We start from the raw sequence: 23,802 nt of genomic DNA on the forward strand, positions 1-23,802 counted from the left end.
GGTCTTATTTTGGCAAAGTTACAACAAAAAGTCTCCTCAGAAATAATTTTGTTTGAAAAATCGCCCAAAATCCCAAAAAACACATTAAAAACTTGGTTTTTGTGTCAAAACCCTGGGAAATAATGGTCAAAATGTGGAATGTCATACACCGTTGAATTCGTGATAAAATTTCCAATCGAATGGCATTCACAGTTAAAAAATTTTCAGATATTCAAATTTCTGCAAAAAATGATGATGTACCCCCTTACAAAAAAGTCAGAAATTTTGACAAAAATAAATTTTTAAAAAAACGTTTTTCTAAATTCTGTTTTTGTGTTAAAACCAAATTAATTGTTTTAAATCGATCAGGGACGAATGGTATAGGTCGCCAGCTGTTCAAAATAGCAACTCTTTTGACTTTGGGTCTTATTTTGGCAAAGTTACAACAAAAAGACTCCTCAGAAATAATTTTGTTTGAAATATCGCCCAAAATCCCAAAAAACACATTAAAAACTTGGTTTTTGTGTCAAAACCCTGGGAAATAATGGTCAAAATGTGGAATGTCATACACCGTTGAATTCGTAATAAAATTTCCAATCAAATGGCATTCACAGTTAAAAATTTTTCAGTTTTTCAAATTTCTGCAAAAAATGATGATGTACCCCCTTACAAAAAAGTCAGAAATTTGGACCAAAATAAATTTTTTAAAAAACGTTTTTCTAAATTCTGTTTTTGTGTCAAAACAAAATTAATTGTTTTAAATCGATCAGGGACGGATGGTATAGGTTGCCAGCTGTTCAAAATAGTAACTCTTTTGACTTTGGGTCTTATTTTGGCAAAGTTACAACAAAAAGTCTCCTCAGAAATAATTTTGTTTGAAAAATCGCCCAAAATCCCAAAAAAAAAATTAAAAACTTGGTTTTTGTGTCAAAACCCTGGGAAATAATGGTCAAAATGTGGAATGTCATACACCGTTGAATTCGTAATAAAATTTCCAATCGAATGGCATTCACAGTTAAAAAATTTTCAGATTTTCAAATTTCTGCAAAAAATTATGATGTACCCCCTTACAAAAAAGTCAGAAATTTGGACCAAAATAAATTTTTTAAAAAACGTTTTTCTAAATTCTGTTTTTGTGTCAAAACAAAATTAATTGTTTTAAATCGATCAGGGACGGATGGTATAGGTTGCCAGCTGTACAAAATAACTAACTTCTGACTGAAATTATAATACCCTCTGTAAAGGTATAAAAATTGTTCAGTACAATGCGTTTTTAACAATAGTACTTAAAACAAAGCATTTGCAATTTCTTCGTCATCTTTCATTAATTTTTTTCCCTGTGTACCATAACCTCTGCTTTTCTACTTATTTTTGATTGCCAATCGAGGCAAGTCTGAACATTCCTTCTTGCCTGCCATCGCTCATACGCACCGTGGGCAGAAATTATTGCCATACAAGTACATAATGCCTGGTCGCCCCACTCCGTGGCTCCAGACGCTTCATTAGCATAATGGCCAACCTTATGGGGTGTAAATCATCAGAAACATAAGCTCCCAAGCAGAGGTGAGCGAAAAATGGCAGAAGCAGCAGCAGCAGCAGCAGCACCGAACGCAGAGGAAGTACAAAACTCAAAAATCACATTGCTAATTCATAACTAAGCCGCTTGACTTGCCAGCTTTTGTGGAAGAATTTCAGCTAAATAAAAAAAAACAAGAAAGAAAGCAAACTTCGGCAAGCCGAAGTTCATATACCCTTGCAGCTATCGCAAGAATTAAATATTTTTGAAAACATTAAAATTATGATTTACTTGCGAATATGTTTAAAAACATTGAAGCTATGACGATTTGCAGCTTAATTATTTGATTGTTCTTTTATATATTTTTATTATTTGTATGGGAGCTATATGATATAGTCGTCCGATTTTGATGAAATTTAAACCATAATTCTGAAATATTTAACCATTGCTGTATGTCGAAGAACTAAAAAAACAAGAAAGAAAGCAAACTTCGGCAAGCCGAAGTTCATATACCCTTGCAGCTATCGCAAGAATTAAATATTTTTGAAAACATTAAAATTATGATTTACTTGCGAATATGTTTAAAAACATTGAAGCTATGACGATTTGCAGCTTAATTATTTGATTGTTCTTTTATATATTTTTATTATTTGTATGGGAGCTATATGATATAGTCGTCCGATTTTGATGAAATTTAAACCATAATTCTGAAATATTTAACCATTGCTGTATGTCGAAGAACTAAAAAAAAAATTAAAAAACAGCAAAGTTATAATTTTTTTTCAATTATTTTTCCGATTGTTCCTATGGGAGCTATATGCTATAGTCGTCCGATTTTGATGAAATTTTAACCATAATTCTGAAATATTTAACCATTGCAGTATGTCGAAGAACTAAACAAAAAATTAAAAAACAGCAAAGTTACAATTTTTTTTCAATTATTTTTCCGATTGTTCCTATGGGAGCTATATGCTATAGTCGTCCGATTTTGATGAAATTTTAACCATAATTCTGAAATATTTAACCATTGCTCTATGTCGAAGAACAAAACAAAAAATTAAAAAACAGCAAAGTTATAATTTTTTTTCAATTATTTTTCCGATTGTTCCTATGGGAGCTATATGCTATAGTCGTCCGATCCGGCTCGTTCCGACTTATATACTACCTGCAATAGAAAGACAACTTTTGGGAAAGTTTCATGCAGATAGCTTTAAAACTGAGAGACTAGTTTGCATATAAACGGACGGACAGACGGACAGACGGACAGACTGACAGACGGACAGACGGACAGACTGACAGACGGACAGACGGACAGACGGACGGACAGACGGACATGGCTAGATCGACTCTACTAGTGATGCTGATCAAGAATATATATACTTTATAGGGTCGGAAACGTCTCCTTCACTGCGTTGCAAACTTCTGACTGAAATTATAATACCCTCTGCAAGGGTATAAAAATTAAAAAACAGCAAAGTTATAATTTTTTTTCAATTATTTTTCCGATTGTTCCTATGGGAGCTATATGCTATAGTCGTCCGATTTTGATGAAATTTTAACCATAATTCTGAAATATTTAACCATTGCAGTATGTCGAAGAACTAAACAAAAAATTAAAAAACAGCAAAGTTACAATTTTTTTTCAATTATTTTTCCGATTGTTCCTATGGGAGCTATATGCTATAGTCGTCCGATTTTGATGAAATTTTAACCATAATTCTGAAATATTTAACCATTGCTCTATGTCGAAGAACAAAACAAAAAATTAAAAAACAGCAAAGTTATAATTTTTTTTCAATTATTTTTCCGATTGTTCCTATGGGAGCTATATGCTATAGTCGTCCGATCCGGCTCGTTCCGACTTATATACTACCTGCAATAGAAAGACAACTTTTGGGAAAGTTTCATGCAGATAGCTTTAAAACTGAGAGACTAGTTTGCATATAAACGGACGGACAGACGGACAGACGGACAGACTGACAGACGGACAGACGGACAGACGGACGGACAGACGGACATGGCTAGATCGACTCTACTAGTGATGCTGATCAAGAATATATATACTTTATAGGGTCGGAAACGTCTCCTTCACTGCGTTGCAAACTTCTGACTGAAATTATAATACCCTCTGCAAGGGTATAAACATGAAGTCAGGTGGTATAAAATATATGCCAATATATCAAAAGGATTGCTAATGCACACACACACCCAGACACACACACACACACAGACACACACCCATCAAGCGCCATCGGGCGTATTTGATTTTTAAACGCGCCCCATTTTGCGGCTGCCACATTAGCATACTTCTGCATATATCTGTATATATACATATGTATGTATGTAAATGGATACAGTCGCTTGTGCTGGGACAAGATACTTATGATTCACGCACGACTCGGGCCAAGATTGGAGCCACTTGAAGGTGCCGCAGGCGCTGATTGTGTTGACACCCCGGGCCAAAGTGCCGCCCCCAATCCGCATCGTCATCCTCATACCCATCCTCATCATCCTTGGCTCCATTATAATCGCTCGAGTACTTGGTAAAAAGCCAATAAAGGAGAGCAAAATGAAAATATTTCCCTTTGAGCTGACTGACAGCGAAGGTGAACTAAGTTTGGCGAACATAGAATGGAGAATGGGGCATGTTAACGTTATCAAAAGGGATAAATCAACTCACATTATGCATTCACAATTTGTTTTGGATCAGAGCTGAGGTAGTATGCAAATAATACAGTTTTAACTGATGGCTAAGAGCGCATGGTAACTACGGAAAAATGTCCGACTCTGAAGGAGAAAAGGAAGACACTGAAGCTTGAATACAAATTCTTAGGATGATAAACGTGTTAAAGACCTTAAAGTCCTGAAAAAAATTGGGATTGTGCAGCATTTCTGGGTTGTTCAAATGCCGTCTAAGTGAAAGCTTTTAATTTCCGATGGTGATTTAACAAATTGATATTTAACAGCTCTGGAATATCTACTTCACAATGTAATCAATTAAATGAATTATATATATATATATAATATATATATATGTACTTTAATATGTAATGAATTTAATCAAGAGTGATAATATGGAGATTATAAAGAAGGGTATTTTAATAATTGTTCAACTTATTCACTACCGCCTCTCCAATGAAAAAGCTTTATATGCGACGCTTTTAAAAGTTTAAGTACTTTTGCCATGCTTATATGCGTTCTCAAAATAAACATGCCTAACTGCAAGTTCTTAAAACATCCTTTTAAAGTACTTTAAAAGTTTGTGATCTCATTAAATCCTTTTGCTAAATGTTTGGTTTCAAGTGCTTTGCACATTATTTCCTTCTCTGCTCAAAAGTACCATAACATAAAAACCCTGCTGTTCACCATGATTAAAAGGTGCAAACCGAGCACTTTTTCAGGGAAATCCACACGGCAAATTGCGTTGCGTCTGGGGAAAAAGGGAGGGGATACAATGTCCTAACTAGTTACCCGCTCTACTATACGCTTCACTTTCATAAAATGCAAATGCAAATGCAAATACAAAAATTATACAAACACAAAGAAGTCTTTTGCAGCGCTTTGTGATTTCACTTATTCTTTTGTTTAATTTGTACTCGGCTCCGCCCGCGCTTCCACAGGATGTCTTCATCATAATTACAAACAAAGCATAACTAGGGGAAAAACAGCAGACAAACAACAGCAGCAGCAACAGCAGCAACATCAGCAGCAACAACAGCAACATTGTCATGAACAACAGCAACATCAGCAGGAGGCGTTGCAAAAGAAGTAGCAAACGCGGAATTGTTTGCACAGCAAGTTGCTGCGGAGTCTCCAAAAAGCACAAGAAAAGTTTAAAAAAAAGCAAAAAAAAAAAAGGAAAAAAATATAAAAGTCAACAAACGGCGGCAACAGAACATCTGCTGCAGTTCCAGTTTACAGTTCTATAGTCCTTGCTAAAACTCATAAATTGTTTTCCGGTGTATCCAAATAATTCGACATATTTTAGAAATTTTAAAGGCACAACTGATGCGTATAATTTCCCAGAAAAAATTATTTATCTTCTTGAATTTTGAACCATTCTCAAGTGTTTTTATTATTTTATTTACCGTCACCTTTTTGATTACAAAAACCTTAGTGCTTTTAAACTGCTTTAAACTGCCCCCAATATAAATAACTGCATGCTGCACTTTCTGTAGCTTCAGAATTTCCATCTGGTAAGAATGTTTGATTCTAACGACATTGGTTTTATAATACTTTAAGATGATTATGCTGCACTTATTGCCCTATTACTTCTGCAAAAATAACCGATATTGTTGCTAAATTGCGATTCTTATTAATGTGAAAGCAGCTTATGGTGCAGCTCCACTTTGTGATGGAAATATTATGCACTGACAAAACTGATTCACAAATGATCTTCTTAAATATCTCTCTAGAAAACATAACATAATTTTACCAAATGTATGGCAACTGACACTAAACAAACATATTTCTTAAATTTTAAAATTTGTTTTTATAACGAAGACGGTGTTATTTCTTATTTCTTTGTTAAAACAAAGGTTAACATTTCCTATAGCCACAGGCGAACTCGCCATAAATCTACAAAAATAAATGTATGTCTTAGCTAAAATTTAAGGAGATAAAATAAATGTATAATCAGGTTGTGGCCCAGGGATTAGAAAGTCCACCCAGTAGAAATTACACCCGGGTTCGATTCTCACTTTTTTTGTAAGCCTACTGCATTCCCATTCCAGTTATTCCAGTTATCTAAGGGATTTACTGTCGGTAGTACAGTCCTTGTATCGTTGATGTAGCTACTCCCCAAAGTAAATTTAATGATGCGCAATTATTGATCAATTATTTCAATGTACCACACACATTGTCAATAATTTCTTTTTTTGTCATGCAGTCGATTCAAATGATTTGCAAGTTAATAACTGAATAATTGCTTCCACAGCCATTTTCATTGCATAATTAATGATTCCAGCGCAAACACGCTCACACGGACATATGTGTTAATGCGCTAGTTGCCACTTTGAGTTGAAATTGAATAATTCGTGGCCACCCTCGAAAATCTGTAGCAACTGACCATCAAGGTATTAACAGTCATAAATATATGGCCATAAATGTATTTATGTATGCATAATTACAAATGCAATTGCGGTGGGTAAATTAAATTGGTATTTTGTTCGCGAGCAAATTCTTTGGACGATAAAAAGGAGGAATTACTCTTGTGGATATTAAAACAAAGTTAATCGACTGATAAGTGGCTTATCCAGCGCTAAGTGTTGCCTTCTCTTCCGTGGGTACATAAAAATATAGATATGTACATATAGCCATCGCCGCTTTTTATTCCATTTATTTGTTGATGGGAGATTTTGCGCTGAAGAGATGAAAGTTCTCCCCTGGGTTCTACCCGCATCACAATGGCGAAGAAGGTGCTTTTTGCCTTTTTGAATTTTTCAATTAAATGTTAATTAAGTTAATGAAATGCCTGCCACACCCCGCATATATACGATGCGTTTCTTTTCCCGCCCCAGATCGGAAAGAGGGAAACCCAGGGAGCTGAGAAAAGTTGAAATACAATTTCCAAATTTATGACCAGCATTCCTTTTGACTCGTCTTAATTTCACTGGGTTTTCACTAAAAGCTCTGCCGCAAAAATTTTCCCATCAAAAAGTTGCTAAGCAATATTCACAAAACAAATTTAATTAGTTTACAAAAAATATACGTATATTTAGGCACGTTTACGATGAACACAAAGTTAAGTTGGGTAGAAAAAATAAAAAAAGGTAGGAGCAAAATTCAGTTGTTAGAAAAGCTTTTAATTGAAGAGGCTACCAAGAATTCCAATCAACTGGCATTTTTATACTCTTGAAAAAAGATACGGGAAGTGTTCTAATTATGCAAATGTTGATTTATCCCTTTTTCAAGCTTCGAATTTCACAGATTTCACATTTCAAAGAGTTTCTTGTTTCACAAGCTTAAATATAGCGTTTGTCCTTGGAATTAAACTTTGATTTCTATTAAAAAAAAAAAACAAAAAATTGTTTTTGCTTGTCAACTTTATGCTTAACCTAAGAATCTGTGTGACAATGTACATATTTACACATGATAATATCCCGCGTGTCTTTTTGTAAACCATGCTCTTTAAATAGCGGGACTCGAACCCGCACCGGCGGCACTTAGATGTTAGAAAACGGGGAGCAGACACCTTACTCACTCCGCTACCACCGGCGGCGATTTGACAGCTTTAAAAGGATCTACTTGAGCCTCACCTACTTTGTTTTTCACAAGGAAGACTGCTATGTACAATTCCCAATTCCTTTTTCGATTTTTTCCCTGCCTGTTATCGATATACGTTTAGAGTTGTTCAGGCGACAGGGTTGCCGTGCACCTTCTATACAAGACACAACCCGGAAATCACCTATTTAAATTTCCGTTTGACAAGAGTGTTTTTGTGTGTTAAAACCACCTTCCCTTGCGCTGCCCGTCTTTATGCGGATACTATGGCATAAGTATATGTATATATTTTGCGTCGGGTATTTATGCACCGCCGTCCCCGGGCCTCTGCTCCTAATTAGTTAATGTGGCAGAGCGAGGCCTGCTTGTCACTCCACGATGGGAATGGAAATGGAGGATGGGCATGAAGATGGCGAGCTGAGTACCCAAGTTGGTTCCCCTGGCGTTGGTACCTTGGTCTCAGCACGCGGCATGCTACAAAGAACATTTTTGGAATCTCTCGAGGAGTGAGGAGGCGTAGCATCCTGCTTTGTGGCAGCTGTTGCGACCAACCCCGCTTTGCTCCCCTTGGCACAGTTTTGCCCTAATGAAATATATGGGGACAGGCTTCAAAGCAGATTTTACATCCGAGAAAAAGCCCCCACCTACCTCACCTACCCCACTACCCACTAAGCAAATGTGCGCGTGTGTTGTATGTATTTTTAATGTCGTAGAGTTTTACCTACCAGCCCAGCAAAAATCTCCATCCACACCACCCACCCACAGCCCGCTTTGGGCATTAAAAATGTAAACGCTTTACGGGCCACGCGGTGTATACTTAATGCATAACGTATACGCACTGTGCGCCGCTCGCATACAAATAAACCGAAATGAACTCTTTTTTCCCGTTTTGTTGTATTTTGTTTTCTGTTTTCTGTTTTCACAGGTAAACGTGAGCAACACCTGGACGATGCCGCAGGAGGGTCTGAACGTCTTCTATCGCTTCTTCCGCGATCGTATATCCTGGTTTGAGGCCGATGCCGTTTGCCAATTTCATCACGCCAATCTGGTTACGGGTAAGCCAACATCCACCTGAAAATTTAAAGTCGAGGTCGAAGTAGAAGTAGAAAGCCGCAAAAGAGAGAAAAAAAATAAAACAGAAGACGAGGCGAACGAAGTAAAAATGCAAATAAGCCTAGGACCAAAAGGACCAAGGACCGGGACTAGGACATTATTACAAATGTCCGGCCAACGAGCGAAACTGTCACCTAGCAACGAACGAATGCATCTAGGACTCTTACTCTTACTCTTACAAAAAAAAAAAAACAAGAAAAAATAGGGAATAGAAGGCAGGCCACTGGGTGCAAAAGACAGATGCCAAAGGGACGTTGCCATTGTGGTTCGCAAATGAATGAAATGACAGCAAAGTGACGCAGCCACAGTCGAGTCTTTTATGTGGCCGGACCCCAAAAGCAAAAGCTTTGCCGTAGAATCAACCTCTGCCCTGCATTTCCCAGCCAACCCACCACCCCCCTCACCACAGTTTACCGCATTGCTTTTGCTTTCCATTTATATTCTGGGGGGAATTCTAAGCCAACCTCATAATACAATAAATCCTCCTGACAAATGCTGTCGCTGCAGTGCAAAAAGGGGTGCCAAGGGGCTCCCTGTACCAGGTTGAGATTGGGGTCACAGTGGCAAGATAAAGATGGCCAACGGTTCGGTCCGGTGCATCTAAATCACAATCACCCGGTCGCTCAAATGACCCAAAACAACCAACTCAATAGTGTGCCAGAAAGTTGCCAATATATCTGCCTTCAACAAAAGTTTCCACTGTGATCTTTACCTGGGGGGAGAAATAAAAGTCAGGCAGAGTAAATTTATTCATTTGAATAATAAAGCATTTTTATCCAGGCAAAAAGCTTAGAACAAAGCGGAATTTTCAGCATCAACCGCTGATTTAAAAAGAGCAAAATACGATTTTAGCAGGTGATTTAAAATCAAATTAAAGTTAGCAACACTGAAAATTCTAATATATATTTTGTATATAAAACAAAACATTTTCAACACAAAGTTTTTTTGATTTTTCTATTAATATTTAGTTAGGAGTTAAGACTTTGGGGTCAAGCGTTGATTTGTTCAACACAAGTTCACACTGTAATCTTTACTAAGGGGGAAATGAAAGTCAGAAAGTTAAAGTGAAAAGCCCGAGGTCATAGTTGGATGTATCAAATTTAAGTTAGCAAAACTTAAATTTTTGATACATTTTTCAAGATGAAACGCCTATAGCTAGCAGCTATGGCTATAGGGTCAAAGGTTGATTTGTTGACATTGAACAACATTTTTTTTTTGGTTTGGCACCATATGCAAATGTGACAGTATGAGTAACACAAACAAAAGCTAAATAACAATTGCAAACAGGAACGAAAGCGGAAAACATTCACTAGAACAAGAACGAGAGCGGCAAAAATGGAAACAAAAATAATTTTCAACATCGTTTTGTTAACAATTTGTGTTGTCACTAGAGGGTAACATCGAGCTGATGGCATCCCACTGCCGAAACTCAAAAAAAAAAAGAAAAACTCAATAGAAACAAAAAGTTAAAATAATAAAAAAACACAGGGGACGAAAAAGAAAACAACAATAGACGAGGCGATTTTAATAGAAATACTCTGTGTAGAACAAATAAAAACCATTTGTCGTCTCGTTTTCATTTGAACTATTCTCTCTGCTCCTCCTTCCTTTTTTCTCGTTTTTTTACACCCTTTTTTACCAAATATCCTGTGTGTGTGTCGACGATGTCCTTACAGTTGACAACAGTTTTCAATTCGATGCAACGCGCGACCTGCTGAGGGAATTGGATGTGAACGACATCGTTTGGATTGGTCTCATGCGACCGCAGAACTCGGATCGCTTTATGTGGTCGTAAGTACAACAATAGCAAACGGGCACATCAACATCAACACCAGCAACAAAAGCAGCCCATATAGTCGGGCGGCGATACGGATACAGGGATACGAAAACAGAAACAGAAACAGATACAGATACATTTACGCGATAGAGGATACAGAATACAGGACACTGGGATACAGCCGAACGGGATTGTATGACAATTGTCCTGTTGGGGCCGACATGTGTATAGTGGTCCTCCATTTGTGTATAGATATAGATCGGAGTGGGGGCAGTCCCAACTGGAAATGCGAAAAACACACATGACACACTAAGTGAAACCAAGAAGACTAACTAATAAAATAATATTGGAAAGGCCGCACCATATCGGTTTTCATAGCTCTGAGTTAAACTTGGCTCAATGTTGAAATTAGAAAAAAACTAAATACAAAGCAATCTAATTAAAACCAAGAAGGGTAATTAATAAAATAACAATGAAAAGGCTGCAGCGCCAATGAGTTCTCTATTTAGAATTCCTTGAAGTTGGCCTTCAATTTTTGGTTAAACGTAAATGTAACAGCCGCATTATGCACATAGAATGCAAGTGGTTAGTGGCGCAACGCGTTAGTTAGTTGCGACCGAGTTCGACTTCTGTTTAAAGGCATTTCTTTTTATTATATTGTATGTATAGTTTTTTTTAATTTTGCCAGAATTTTTTATTAAGAAATCAGGTTGGCATTACAGGTTATTAATTTTTTTTTTAATTGTCAGGGTTTGTATAAAAGTGCATAAAAAACTTAAAATTTGTTTTCTAAATAAGTCAAAGGCAAAAAGAAGTTTAAGTGAAATAAATGTGGGAATTTTTGTATATATTTAGGTGCAGAGGTCCATATGAAAACATAAACAAAAACCAAACACAAACAATGCCTTTTGCAATTTTAAGCCAACATATATTTTTACTGGGGTGCTTAGGAACTCTCGTCCTTTGGTGGCGGATACTGGATACTGGGCGGAATCGCTGCCCCTCATGGACGCTCCGCTCTGCGCCGTAATCGATCCCATTCGGGACTACCGCTGGCACGCCCTGCGATGCGGCGGACCCGAGACCGCCTCCTTCCTCTGCGAAATGCCAGGTAAGGCTCGATTTCTGAGCGGGATTCCAGGTTCCAGTTGACTGATATGCTGCCCCTGCTCCACCACCGTTTAGTGCCCAGCTGGGCGGATGCCTGCATTCTGAAGGACATGCCCAACCTGACCATGCAGTACATGGCGGACACGGCCAGCATCGAGCTGATCCGCAATTGCCAGGAGGAGGGACTCCTGAGACACACCTGCAAGGGCAAGGAGGTGAGTTGTGAGCACACAGCCGTAATTATTTGTAAAATATAATATCAAACACTTTCAAATAAAAAACCATTCAAAAATGTATATAAAAAATAAAATAAAGGTTATATTATTTCGCGAACTATTTTGAGATTTATTTTGAGATTTGAACAAGCATGATATATAAAATACAAAAATTATATATAAATTAAAATCAAGGATGTTCAATGACCATAATATTATGTGGACTATTATTATTTATTTTTTGACCTTTTTGCTAGTTTGTAGTTAGTGTAATGATAATTTTAAAAATGTATTGTATTTTATTTGATATAAATCAAATCCGTATAAAGTGACATTAGATAGTTTCGAAGGTATTTGGTAGTTAAAAAATGTATTATAATATATGGGACACATTTTCCTACATTACATCATTTCCCCTATCTTTTGATGCTCTTTCCTTTTTCAGGATCGTGAGCGTGCCATCCGGCAGCTGATCTGTCCCAAGGAGCGTCTAGAGGCGCAGCGGATCAATGACATCACCAACTCGCACTTCAAGTCGCTGCAGATCATCAACAACATTCGCACGGACAACAAGGAGAACAACGACATTGATCTGTTGCCCAACTATGGCCGACGATCGGGAATGGCCATCAACATCGAGGTGGCACCCCCTGTGCCTGCCGTTTCCGTTCCCGGATTGGGTGAACTAATGCAGGCGGATGCCCCAGGTGCCGTTTCGCTATCCGGATTGTATCGCATACCGGATTTGGTGCCCAAGCCGGTGAAGAAGGCGGCCAAGAAGGTGATCACGCCGGACTTTACCAAGAAGTTGCAGGGCAGCCATCAGCAGCAGCAGCAGCAACACAGCCTGCAGCAGCAGCAGCAACAGAAGTCGCGCAAATCGCTGGTTCACCAGCAGCAACATGAGGAGGAGGAGCTGATGCTGGGCGACCAGCCGGCACTCAGTGAGGAGCAACTGCCTCCGGGAATGGGAATGGGCTTGCGTATACCGCTCAACGAGGATGACAACAGCAATAGCGATGTCTCCAATGAGATATTCGAGCATTTGCCGCACAAAAAGAAGATCCTGCCGCAGGATCTGCGCACCATGTCGCCAATTGGGGAGGCAGGAGAATCGCTGATGGTGACAACGACAACGCTGAAGACAACAACGTTGGCGGCACCGGCAACAGCAACCACAACAACAACACCAGCAACAACAACAGTAGCTATAACAACAACAGCAGCAGCAACAACTGAAGTGCAGATGACCACGCCAAAAGCAGTGATCACCACAAGTTCGCAGGCGCCAGCAACAACCATAAGACCAACAACAACCATTAGCAGCACCACCATAACAACAACCACCACAACAACAACAACAACGCCCAAGCCAGAACTAACGACGACAACAACCAAGAAGCCAGAGCCAACAACAATGGTTACGCCGCGAACAACAAAAACACCGACAACGGCAGCAGCAACTTCATCGATGGCCACCACGACGACAGCAACATCCGCTGCCACACCACCACCAGCAACAGCAACGACAACAACAACAATAGCAACAGCAACAGCCAGCCGTGCCACGTCCACCGACAGCAGCAACAGCAACAACATGGCCCATCCCATTCATCCCTCGCAACAGCAGCAACACCACCAGCAACAGATATTGCACGAAGGCTCAACGCTGCAGCAGCAGCATGCTACGCACGTCAACGAGTCCGCCGACAATACGCGCTTTATACCGCCAATGCTACTGGTGAAGTCGCACTATGTGCCGCCGGCCAAACATGCCAGCGAGCATGCAACCACAACAACAACACTAGCAACAACAACAACCAGTGCGACAACAGCAGCAGCAGCAGCCAAGCCAGCAACTCCAGCACCAATATCAGCCAAAGAGGAAATTCAGCCATCAACAGTCACGTCATTGAAGGGGCTGACAGCAGCAGCAACAGCAGCAACAGCAACAGCAGCAACAGCAACAGCAGCAACAACAACCGTGACAGCGACAACAGGTGCAACTGTGGAGTTGACAACAGGCGTGAAAGTAGCTGAAGACACCACAGCAACATCAGCGACGACAGCAGCAGCAGTAATTGCCAGTGAAGCGCTAGCAGCAGCAGCAGCAACAACCAATGCCGTAAGACCAACCGCAGCTAATGAAATCAAATCGAATGCCACAGCAGCAACACCATCAGGAAGACCAGCAACAACAGCAGCAACATCAGCAGTTAAACCAGCAACAACACCCATTCCGAAGCCAGTGAGAGTTTTCCGGTATCCCCCACTGAACCAGGGATCCTTCAAGGTGGATAACAACGGAATGGGCAGCCCGGAGGAGGAGGACGGCGACCAGGAGGAGGGGCATTCGGAGGTCGAGGCAGCCACAACGCGACACAACTTCCTGGAGGAAACCGAGGCGCCATTCAAGCCAAATCGACGACGCTCGCTAACCAAGCCGGAAACGGTTAGCTATTTCAAGAAGATCTTGGGCTAAAAACCGAAACCGAAACAGAAACAGAAACGGGAGCCGCATTGCTGCAGCCGTAATCCGCACTAGTAACCGTAATCGTAATCGTAACAGTAACCAAACTGTTAATCCATAAATAAGAAGAAAACAAAAAAAACAGATGAAAGTAAGAAGAAAGCACTCCCTGCAGCCACATAATTGGTCCTCAAAATCAGAGCAAATTTAATCACTTGTTTGGGGTTTGCCCCGCTGGCCATTTCTCCTCAAAAAAATAGAAAACTCAAAATCAAGCCCTTTCCATATCCACATTCCGGCCAAAAGTTTCCAAAAGTCTTGTGTCTGCGGCAGAAATGCCGGAAATCCAAGCGGAAACCCAAAAGAAAACTCAACTCAACTCAACTCGACTCGACTCCAGTTGCAAGTACCGAAATATGTCAATTTTTCACCGGAAAAAAGAATGGAATGAAAATGCTAACAAAAAAACAAACAAACAAACACGCACACTCAAAAACAGATACATTTACAGTTACAGACGGAGAAAGTGCGAAGTCTGTCAGGTGGGAAAAAAAAAGAGATAGAAAAAAGGAAAACAGAAAACCGAAAACCGAAAACCGAAACGCTGGAGGAAATTTAGATGGCAAGGCAGGAGGAGAAAGTTGGCGAACAGGGAGTGTTAAGGCCAAATCTAAAGTACGATAAATACTACAAGAAGAGTGTTTACAAACGTATACATAAGGCGTCTGTTTTGGATTTCCGTTTGCTTTGCCTACGAGCGACATGTGGTCACACTGGTCTAGAAAGGGGAAAAACTGCAGAAGAAAGTGGGAAAGGTGCAGGGAAAACCAGAAAAGGGCGAAGTGGAAAACACTCGACAGCAATTATTCGCCTCTTTTCGCTTGACGCCTTTTCCGTTTGCTTTTACCCCAATAATGCCCGGCTTTTCATATGATAAAAATTTTGTTTTTCAATTTTTCAAACCTTCTGACTATTCGAGTTTTTAAATTCCATTTTTCTCTAACTGAGAGCTAATTGAATTATGAAAACAATCCAATTTAAAAGCCTTTTTGCTCTTCTTTTCAATTTTTGCAACAATTTATTTTCATTAAAATATTTATTTTGTGCTTCCATCGATCAACCGAGCTTCCAAAAGTTTTCTTTCAAATTTTTTAACAATATCTACTTTATTGTATTTCAAAAGAGTTGATAAATATTTGATTGCTTCGTTTTATTTTGAATTATTTTAAGCCCCTACTTCAATAATCTACTAGCTGTTTTTTTTTTAGCAATAAAAGGTTTCACTTGCCAAAAACTTGTATCTTACCAAATGCTTTTTACAACACTTAAAATTTATAAAGACTAAGCATTGAAGGTAAAGATTTATGAAAATCCAAAACAGAACTCGCCGTTCAAATTACATATTTACCTATAAATTATGAACATATGAAATAGATGTTGTTTTTTTTTTTTTTGGTGTATGGAAATAGTCAAATACAATTTGTGTAAGTGAAGGAAAATAAAAAAAATAAGTAAAAAGCGGGCGTTTGTCATTTGGAAATTTTGAGAAAATTACTTCGAATGATTGCGGCAAATTGGCAGAGCGGAGAAAATAAGAAGTTAAATGCGTTGCAAGAACGAGCACACTTAAGATTAAGCTAAAATTTAACGAATCGAAAAAGAAACCCAAAAAGAGAAAAATAAAACCAAAGGAAAAGCGATGACGAGTCCCCAAATAAAACGGAAAAAGGCCGAAAAAAGAAAGCACTTGATGTAGAGAATTATTTGTAGGTACTTGGGAGCAGCGGGCAGATTAATACGGTTCCGTTGGGTCGCTCTAAAAAAACCAAAACATGCAGTAATATAGTATAAATGTAAACCAAGTAATGAATTATGAATAAAAAGAAACCCCTTCAAGAAATTACAAAGTCCAATGCGTTTTTTATTCGGAAGGGTGGAAAAATTTATGGAAAAATGGGGCAAAATATGACTGCAGAAATTATACCCACAGCTTAATTTTTGGACCCATAACTTTATCCAATTTAATTTGATTTTAAAGTCGTAAAACACTAAAGTGTTTTATTGGGATTAAGCACAATTATTTTTGAATATGTAAACTCTTTCAACAAACAAAATGTATCCTGTTGTTTATTTATTTATTATAAAACTCAATTAGAAGGCATAACATTGTATGATCCAGCTATTTTAAGCCAAGTTATGATGTGCTGAAGATGGTGTTTGGCGACTTGAAGCCATTATTTTTGGGTCCATAACTTGGTCCATTGAAATCCGAATCATGAGTGCAATACCTTTAGCATCTACTTTCCTTTTCTGTCGATTTTTATTTTGTTTCTTGTTTCCCGCCTTGTTTTCCTTCAATTTTATTTTTCCAGCTTCACTTTTTGCTTGTTTTTGAGTGCGCGACGCGTGAAAAGTGGCTGGAGGCGTATTTTGTAAATTGAAAAGCACGAGGGCAGGGTCGAATGAGTGCCCTTAACTCAATCGCCGCCTGCGGAATACCCTAACCCAGGGCTATTGTCCTGTTCGAATGAAAATCTACAGTAGATATTGCCCACGCGTCGTATACGTAATGCCGTATACGTTATTCATAGGTTCAAGTTCACATACAAGTTCAAACAAAATGAAAGGTAGGTGTAATGGTAAGAATAAATAAAATAAATAATATATAAATTTATTGTTTTATAAGTCTTACTTTAAAAAATGCTACTTAAATATATACGTCTAAAAATCACTAATTTTTGCAAATAAATGCAGTACATGGAATTCTACCCTTTATTATAAATTTGTGTATATTTCTGCCGTCTTGCCGGAAATGCCCTGGACTTCTCTAATCAAAAGTCCGTAGACCTTAGTCCGATGCCCGGTTTCAACGTAAGTGGATTGTTGGCCAGAATGGTGGCCCGATGTCCGTAATTCCCTTGGACGGAGACGGAGGATTCCGAGTGTGGGCATTCCGGAGCTTCTGGTTCTGGTCGTTGGTCACTGCTTTTCGTCCTGGCCACAACTGGAGTCCTGACCAGCCAGGCGTCCTTTTTAGCTTTGGGTGTTGGAAGCGCCTTTCGGCCCTTCGCTTTTTGTTCCCCTTCTGCATTTTTCTTTTTCCCCTTTACAATTTTTGCGTGCGGCATGCAAAAGGGCAGTCGGAAAACTGTGGCAACTGAACTGAAAATAGCTGAACAGCAGGGGGCGTGCCGCCCGCACACCACAAAACTTTCTAAAATTCGAGAAAACACGACACTCCACGAATTCGCCAGTCTGAAATTTGAGCCCACATGTATGCAAGGATTTTTGTTTTTTAATCGGAAGGATTATTTAATTTTTGGTGCCACTTATAATAAATTTAAAGCATACGACAATATTTTTCATGGTTTTACAAGACCACCTACAGGAATTGATTTAACTAAAAGTTAAAAGATTTTGATTTCAACTATGAAATTAATATTTGAAAAAAAAAATTTCCAAAAACTGGTTAGTTGCTTGTTAGTTGTCGTTTCAAGAATTTCAATAGATTTCAAAAAGGTAATTTGAAAGAAAAGCTCCTTTCAAAAATATTCATATTTTTTTTAATCGGAAAAAATGTTTTTTAATAATTATATGTACCTATAAGAATTTGTAAAAGCTAATTTAAAGGAAGCGCTCTTTTAAAAAATTATTGCTTTTGTTTAATATTGTCTAAGTTTATACCTTGGGGCTGCAAATCTTTATAATCTGGATTTTTCTGGTGCTGCGGCTAACCGGTTAGCCGGCTAAAAAGCGCTAAGGGCAGACAGCACTCAGAAAATTTATTACACACACTGCAAGCGCACTTTTATTTCATTTCAGTCGCTGGACGCCCTTTATGGCCAACGCGAGTAGCGAATTTAGTGCAGCCGGCGCAAATAGGGTCTTCTCTTTCCAAAGGAGGCAAGCCCACATACACACACACACACACATACACATGACAACCATTAGGCTGGAAATTAAATTTTTTATTGGGGAAAAGGGCACAGCCCGACCATAAAAGGATCTGTGTGCCTGCGAAGAGGCTGCAAAATTTGAAATTTATATCAATTGCGGTTGCTCATTGACGCCTTAACGGCTGTACGTCGTACTATATATTCTCCTCCTTTCGGGGCAAACGAGTCAAAGTTAATTGAATTTCCACAGGTGAGGTGGAGGCGGAGGCGGAGGCGGAGGTGGCTTTAATTATGCAGTTGCCACAAGAGCTGCAGGCGCACTTGATCCGGCCATCGAACTCAATCAATTCGCTCCGGTGAACCTGACACAAAAAACTAGGAGAATGCCACAAAACCAAACGAATGTAGAATTTTAGTTTTCTTTATTTAAAAGATTTAATGTCTTAAAATGAATTGAAAGTCTACGAACGCAAAAACTCGATAAAAATAATAAATTAAAAAAATAAATCTGTTCAAAACTCTGTAATTAAAAAAAAAAAGAAATATATAGAACTATACACTAAAAAATATAAAACTATACATGCCAAGAAACGTTTAAGAAAAGGTTTTCAATAAAATAATTTGTAATTTGTAAACCTTAAATTTATAAACCTACAAGTTTTTTAGGTTCACAAAGCTTAAAAATTTAAATAAACCGTTAGAATTAAAAACAGTTGAAAGTTTTATTGTCACAAAGGTAATATATACAGAAATCAAACAACACGTTTAATTTTTGTAAGATTTAAAAAGGCTTACAATATAAGAATAAGAACTAAGCAATACCGAGAAAAGTTAGTTTTGGTTTTAGAATAAAGATATTAGTGTTTTACAATCCAAAACTATAGACACCCCAAATAAAAAGTATAGTTTTAATATTTCAGTTTTAATTACAATTTTTATTTTTGGGTTTTAGGTATTTTTTATTTACTTCAGTTTAAAGGCTGTAAATTAGCAGAAGTCATAATAAATTTAATAATTAAAATACTAAAACGAAGAGCGGTGCTGTATGTCTGCATCTTTTGCATGGATAAACCACGAATCGCTTACCGTTTTGGTTAATCACTTCTCAATCGTCAGCCAGAGGCAACACTCGCGGGACACAATTATCCTAATCCCGTCGTTTCGAGTTGACGTCCTTCGGCTGCAATCCTGCTGGATGGTTGGATGGCTGGATGGCTGGATGGCTGGCTGACTGGCAATGGCAATGGCAATCCCATTTCCATTTTCATTCGCATTGCGAAACCCGAACCCGTTTGAAAATGGAGGAAATGTAAGTGCAAAGTGGATTCCTTGACGGCAGCCCCGGGGGTTGCATCGCGTCATCGAGCTGCAGTCAAATGGCAGTAAACTTCAACTGTCCTCTCGTCCTCTCGTCCTTGTCATCCTGCGCCCCTGCCCCCTTTTAGCATCCAACCCCGCCTCCCTCGACTGTGGGTTATTTTGGCGAGGGCAATGGCAACCGGATGCGGAACCAATTTAACGACGCCATTTCCGCGCACAGGCGAGCGACCAAACGTCAGCCAGGCAACTGCAGAATCTCTGCGGCGACCATTGGCATCATGGATGTGGCAGGACCTCCTTCCTCTTCCTGCCTGCCACCCAGGATCCCCATCTCACCAACTTCGATGTTGCCATGCCCCGCGGCTACACGGCACTGCTATTTTTGGTTGCCATTATTGATTTCCAAAATAAGTTCCACGGCATGCCATGTCCGCACAATTTTAATAGCACAAACGGGTCATTAAAAATATAGCAAATTTAATTACGCTCAAATAGCAATTTTTCTGCACTTTGGTTTCGAAAATATTTTTAATAGAATCATTCGATAAATGAAAAATACAGCACTTTATTAAATTGAAATTTTAAATTGTGAAGTTGTTTGTATTACGCATTTTACCAAAGAGATATCACAATTTGATTTCTTTCTCAAATGTATATATTAAAAGTTTAAAAATACAATACTTCAAATTAAATCGTTCCCAAAGAACTATTCTTCTGGATAATAATATAATAATAGCTTGGCCAAAAGAAACGCCATTTGATAAAATAGAATTTAATTGTGCCCAACAAAATCAGTTATCAAAATATCTTGCTCTAAACCATTTATTTTCTGTTTTGTGACATTTTCAATATCGAATTTTATGTTAGGCTTAAACAATTTAATCAATTAGTAGAAAACGCATGCAATAAATTTTATGACACTCAAAGTCAAATTCATTTTTGTGGAAGTTGGCGTTGTCAACTTTTTAGTTATTATGTGCGCATATTAAACACGTCTCTTTTAATTTATGAAATAACATTTGTGACGTTTTCATTGCTTTTCTTTTAGCAGGTTTTCAAATTGTTTTTTTTTCACAAATGAATATCTTACTCTGCGTATTTGCTGGACGTACTGAATTAAATTTAAAGCCAAAAAGTCTGCTTACATTTGGGGTGTTTATTTAATGCTTTTATTAAAACCAGACGATTTGTTGTACTTTCTCAAAGGTTGAGCTTTGTGAATTTTACGGAAATTCTTAGATGAAACTTAGTTGAACGTCAACTAACAATAATCATATTTTTAAGTAAATAAATTATTAATTTTTAGAAATATTTTAATTTTAATTATATTTTCCAAAGTCTACAATTTCTAAAATTAATTCCGAAAAATAAAGTTTAACTTTAACGCTCCCGTCCAATTAAAATGGTTTCTTCGACAGTAATAAATAACTTACTTTACGCATTTGCGGGTTGTACTGAACTAAATTTGAGACCCCATCAGGGTGCCCATTTCCTGGGCGCCAACCGCAGCACTGTCTATTTCCGCTTGTGGATGCGATGCGCATTTATTACTCGCTTTCGCCCGATATCAGCGACCGACTTGACTTGGCCGCAATCGTTTAAGCCGTTTGAGCCAGCCGCATCCAAACCGAGAGCAATCCCCCAAATTGCCGCCAAAGAACATTGCCAGTAACTGCCACATGCCGCACACACACATATATATATATATACATATATATATAAATATATTTCGCTATAGACATATATAAATATAAATAAATTTGGAGCGAGGGGGAGGTGCCATAACAAAGGACCTTGCCAAGCTGCTGGCATCCAATTGAATCCAGCATCAATACAGACGGCCCGGCGATGACATCCCAAACAAAAGGGGCGACGAAAAACTGGAAAAGTGGAAAGGCGGAAAAGCAGAAATGAAATGAATTATGTTAAGCATGCAAATTTGAATAAAAACAAACAAAAAAGTGACAAGGAAAAAAGAAACTGCAAGCTGTGTACAAAAAAAGTATAGAGGGAGCACACAACTGGCAAGAACATCGACATGGACATGGGCACGGGTTTTTGTGCCACAAAAATCAACTGCCAATTGCAATTTGCCAGGCCGTGTAAATAAAACATTTTTAAAACATGCACTCCCAACACTGAGAAGCGCACAAAAATAGTGTAAAACGATGGCCATTCGTATTTAAATAAACATGCAACAAAAATGCAACATTTTAACAAAAAATGTATCATAAAGTAGGTGTTAATAAAATTTAAAACTAAGTTATTAAATATTATTAAATAGTTAAGGGTATAAAAATGTACCGAAATTTAGCTATTCGTCGAAAATAAAATCGGATATGTATGTAAATCAATGCAATGAAACGAATACCTTTAGTGAACTTTGCTGATAGGATTTAAAGTTCCTCAGGAGCAGCTCCACACACAAAATGGTACGACAACTCCATTTTATCTATGACAAAAAAATATTATACAATTTTCCATTCACATCCTTTGGATTGAAACTATGATTTTTTATCATTTACAACTGCGCTTCATAAGGACTTAGGTCTAATCATCATTTCAACATAGGTGAGTGATATTTTCCAGTCGTAGTCATGCCATGAGCCCCAGTATATTCCGTTCTTTGTGCCTTCATTTGTTATTTGGACATCTTTATAATATTTTCCATTGGGGAAACTGTAATGTTAAGAGGTTAATTTAACAACAATGAATTACATTTTATTTGAGTGTTTATACCTTAAACCACAATGGCCATACCACCAACCACCGCTTTTCTTCTTAGCGCAATTTCCAGCATCCGATTCGTCATTATCCCGATCAAATGTAGAGAACTTTTTGTTCTTATGGTATGCAAGGGAGTCTCCGGCTTCACCGGAATAAATCCCAATACTCTTCAGCTCATACAATTCGTCCTCACTGCCAATTTTAAAATCGTCATAGTGAGCATAGCTGGTGGATCCATCAACCTTCCCAAGCTTAATGTAGAGTTCGTGGGGACGTGCCTTCGTCATCTGATGCAAATTTTCCAGGCCAATGAAAAATTCTCCCTTAACATTTCCAAATCCATTTTTGTAATCATCCCAGTTTCGATGGAAGTTCTCGGATCCGTCGATCCGTCTCTGAATTACGGTCCAGCCATGTGGAGACGACGAACATGACACCTTAAATGGTTCCATCTCATCGAGCTTTAATCGGCATTTCGAAAGCTCATTAGATTGGTTACGTTTTGATGTTTCAATCCAATTCTTTAGGTCCGCGATTTGATCATCTCTATTTTTAAGGCCTTCGTTGATTTGTTTTTTTTGCGTATTGATAAGATCGTCTTTGGTTTTGATTTGATTCTGCAAGTTTACAATAGTCTCTTTCATAATATTGTTGCATTTGAGTTCATCTTTGGCATTGCCTGCTGTTTTGATCTGTACAAAAATCAATTATCATTGAAGACTGTAGAAGTAGTCTGTAGTTTTGTCAGTTCGCAACTTACCGCTTTGAGGTGTTCTTCCATTTTGGCTAATCTCTCCTCGAAATCTTCTTGCCCCTTGCTCTTACAGGATTCTAGCTTTGTCCTGACAGCGAGGAATTCGGCATCCAGTTTGGTCTGCACTCCTTGAAGTCCTGCCCTGAGGTTCTCTGAGGAAGCTAACTGCCCTGCCTCGATTCCATCCAGCCTAGTACGGATTTTACGAGAATGGACAAAGAGCGGACTAAGTGCGCTCAGGCAAAAGGAGCCACACTGCCTGGGTGCATCCTGAAGTACGCACTCCGATTGTCTTTGAGGATCTTTGGGTGATCCTTGCATGGCAAGGACAATTTGGAAACAGAATGAAAGCAATACAAGCTTCAGCATTTTACGTTATTCCAACTACTCGACAGCAGTTTTAAAGTGTACTGACACTGAGAGACTGTAAAAAAACCAACGATGCCTAAAATATTGCTGATAAGCAGCCATATAAGTACAGTGCGTGGCTGCTCAAATCTGTCAGAATCGTAGAAACCCAATCACATTATATATATAGACCGCTATATAAATGAATACTAGCTAGTATTCTTATCGCTTTTTGTTGCTCAATATATATATGTTTTTTACGTTTAAAAACGAAAAATAGCAAATCAACTATCAAGCAATCTTAATAGTTTCAATTTATTTAAAAATGAATGGGGTATGGGTATAGCTTCCAAGC

At 38.3% G+C, this 23,802-nt stretch overlaps 2 protein-coding genes across 4 annotated transcripts in view; one reads left to right on the forward strand and one right to left on the reverse strand.

Annotated features, from left to right (window-relative positions):
- Positions 1-16,309, forward strand: part of LOC108149868 (mucin-5AC) — a 31,168-nt gene extending 14,859 nt beyond the window's left edge. For both annotated transcript variants that reach the window (XM_017277750.2, XM_017277751.2), the window contains exons 3-7: positions 8,643-8,772; positions 10,507-10,621; positions 11,558-11,718; positions 11,793-11,932; positions 12,378-16,309. In XM_017277750.2, the coding sequence (XP_017133239.1) occupies positions 8,643-8,772; positions 10,507-10,621; positions 11,558-11,718; positions 11,793-11,932; positions 12,378-14,414 (2,583 nt within the window). In that variant the 3' untranslated portion in view covers positions 14,415-16,309. The remainder of the gene's footprint in view (positions 1-8,642; positions 8,773-10,506; positions 10,622-11,557; positions 11,719-11,792; positions 11,933-12,377) is intronic.
- Positions 16,310-21,323: 5,014 nt separating this feature from the next.
- On the reverse strand, positions 21,324-23,515 carry LOC108149858 (fibrinogen-like protein 1). Of its 2 annotated transcripts, XM_041710690.1 has the most exons (5): positions 23,106-23,515; positions 22,358-23,037; positions 22,144-22,297; positions 21,990-22,070; positions 21,324-21,498 (listed from the first exon to the last, which is right to left on the reverse strand). In XM_041710690.1, exons 1-3 carry the CDS (start codon positions 23,466-23,468, stop codon positions 22,153-22,155), a joined length of 1,188 nt encoding a protein of 395 aa, XP_041566624.1. In that variant the 5' UTR covers positions 23,469-23,515; the 3' UTR covers positions 21,324-21,498; positions 21,990-22,070; positions 22,144-22,152. The 2 variants fall into 2 exon arrangements, with proteins under 2 accessions (XP_041566624.1, XP_041566623.1); XM_041710689.1 differs by having other exon boundaries at positions 21,990-22,297.
- Between the last annotated feature and the right edge of the window lie 287 nt (positions 23,516-23,802).

Source organism: Drosophila elegans, unplaced genomic scaffold, assembly GCF_018152505.1.
Source record: "Drosophila elegans isolate 14027-0461.03 unplaced genomic scaffold, ASM1815250v1 contig_149, whole genome shotgun sequence".
Lineage (NCBI taxonomy): Eukaryota > Metazoa > Arthropoda > Insecta > Diptera > Drosophilidae > Drosophila > Drosophila elegans.

What these genes read in the sequence shown, in the direction of transcription:
- LOC108149858 (XM_041710690.1), bottom strand. Translation starts at nt 23,468, where the DNA reads ATGCTGAAGCTTGTATTGCTTTCATTCTGTTTCCAAATTGTCCTTGCC. An exon ending in TGGAAGAACACCTCAAAGCG is followed by an intron (nt 23,038 to 23,105) that starts GTAAGTTGCGAA and finishes ATTTTTGTACAG; the next exon opens with ATCAAAACAGCAGGCAATGC. An exon ending in TATGGCCATTGTGGTTTAAG is followed by an intron (nt 22,298 to 22,357) that starts GTATAAACACTC and finishes TTAACATTACAG; the next exon opens with TTTCCCCAATGGAAAATATT.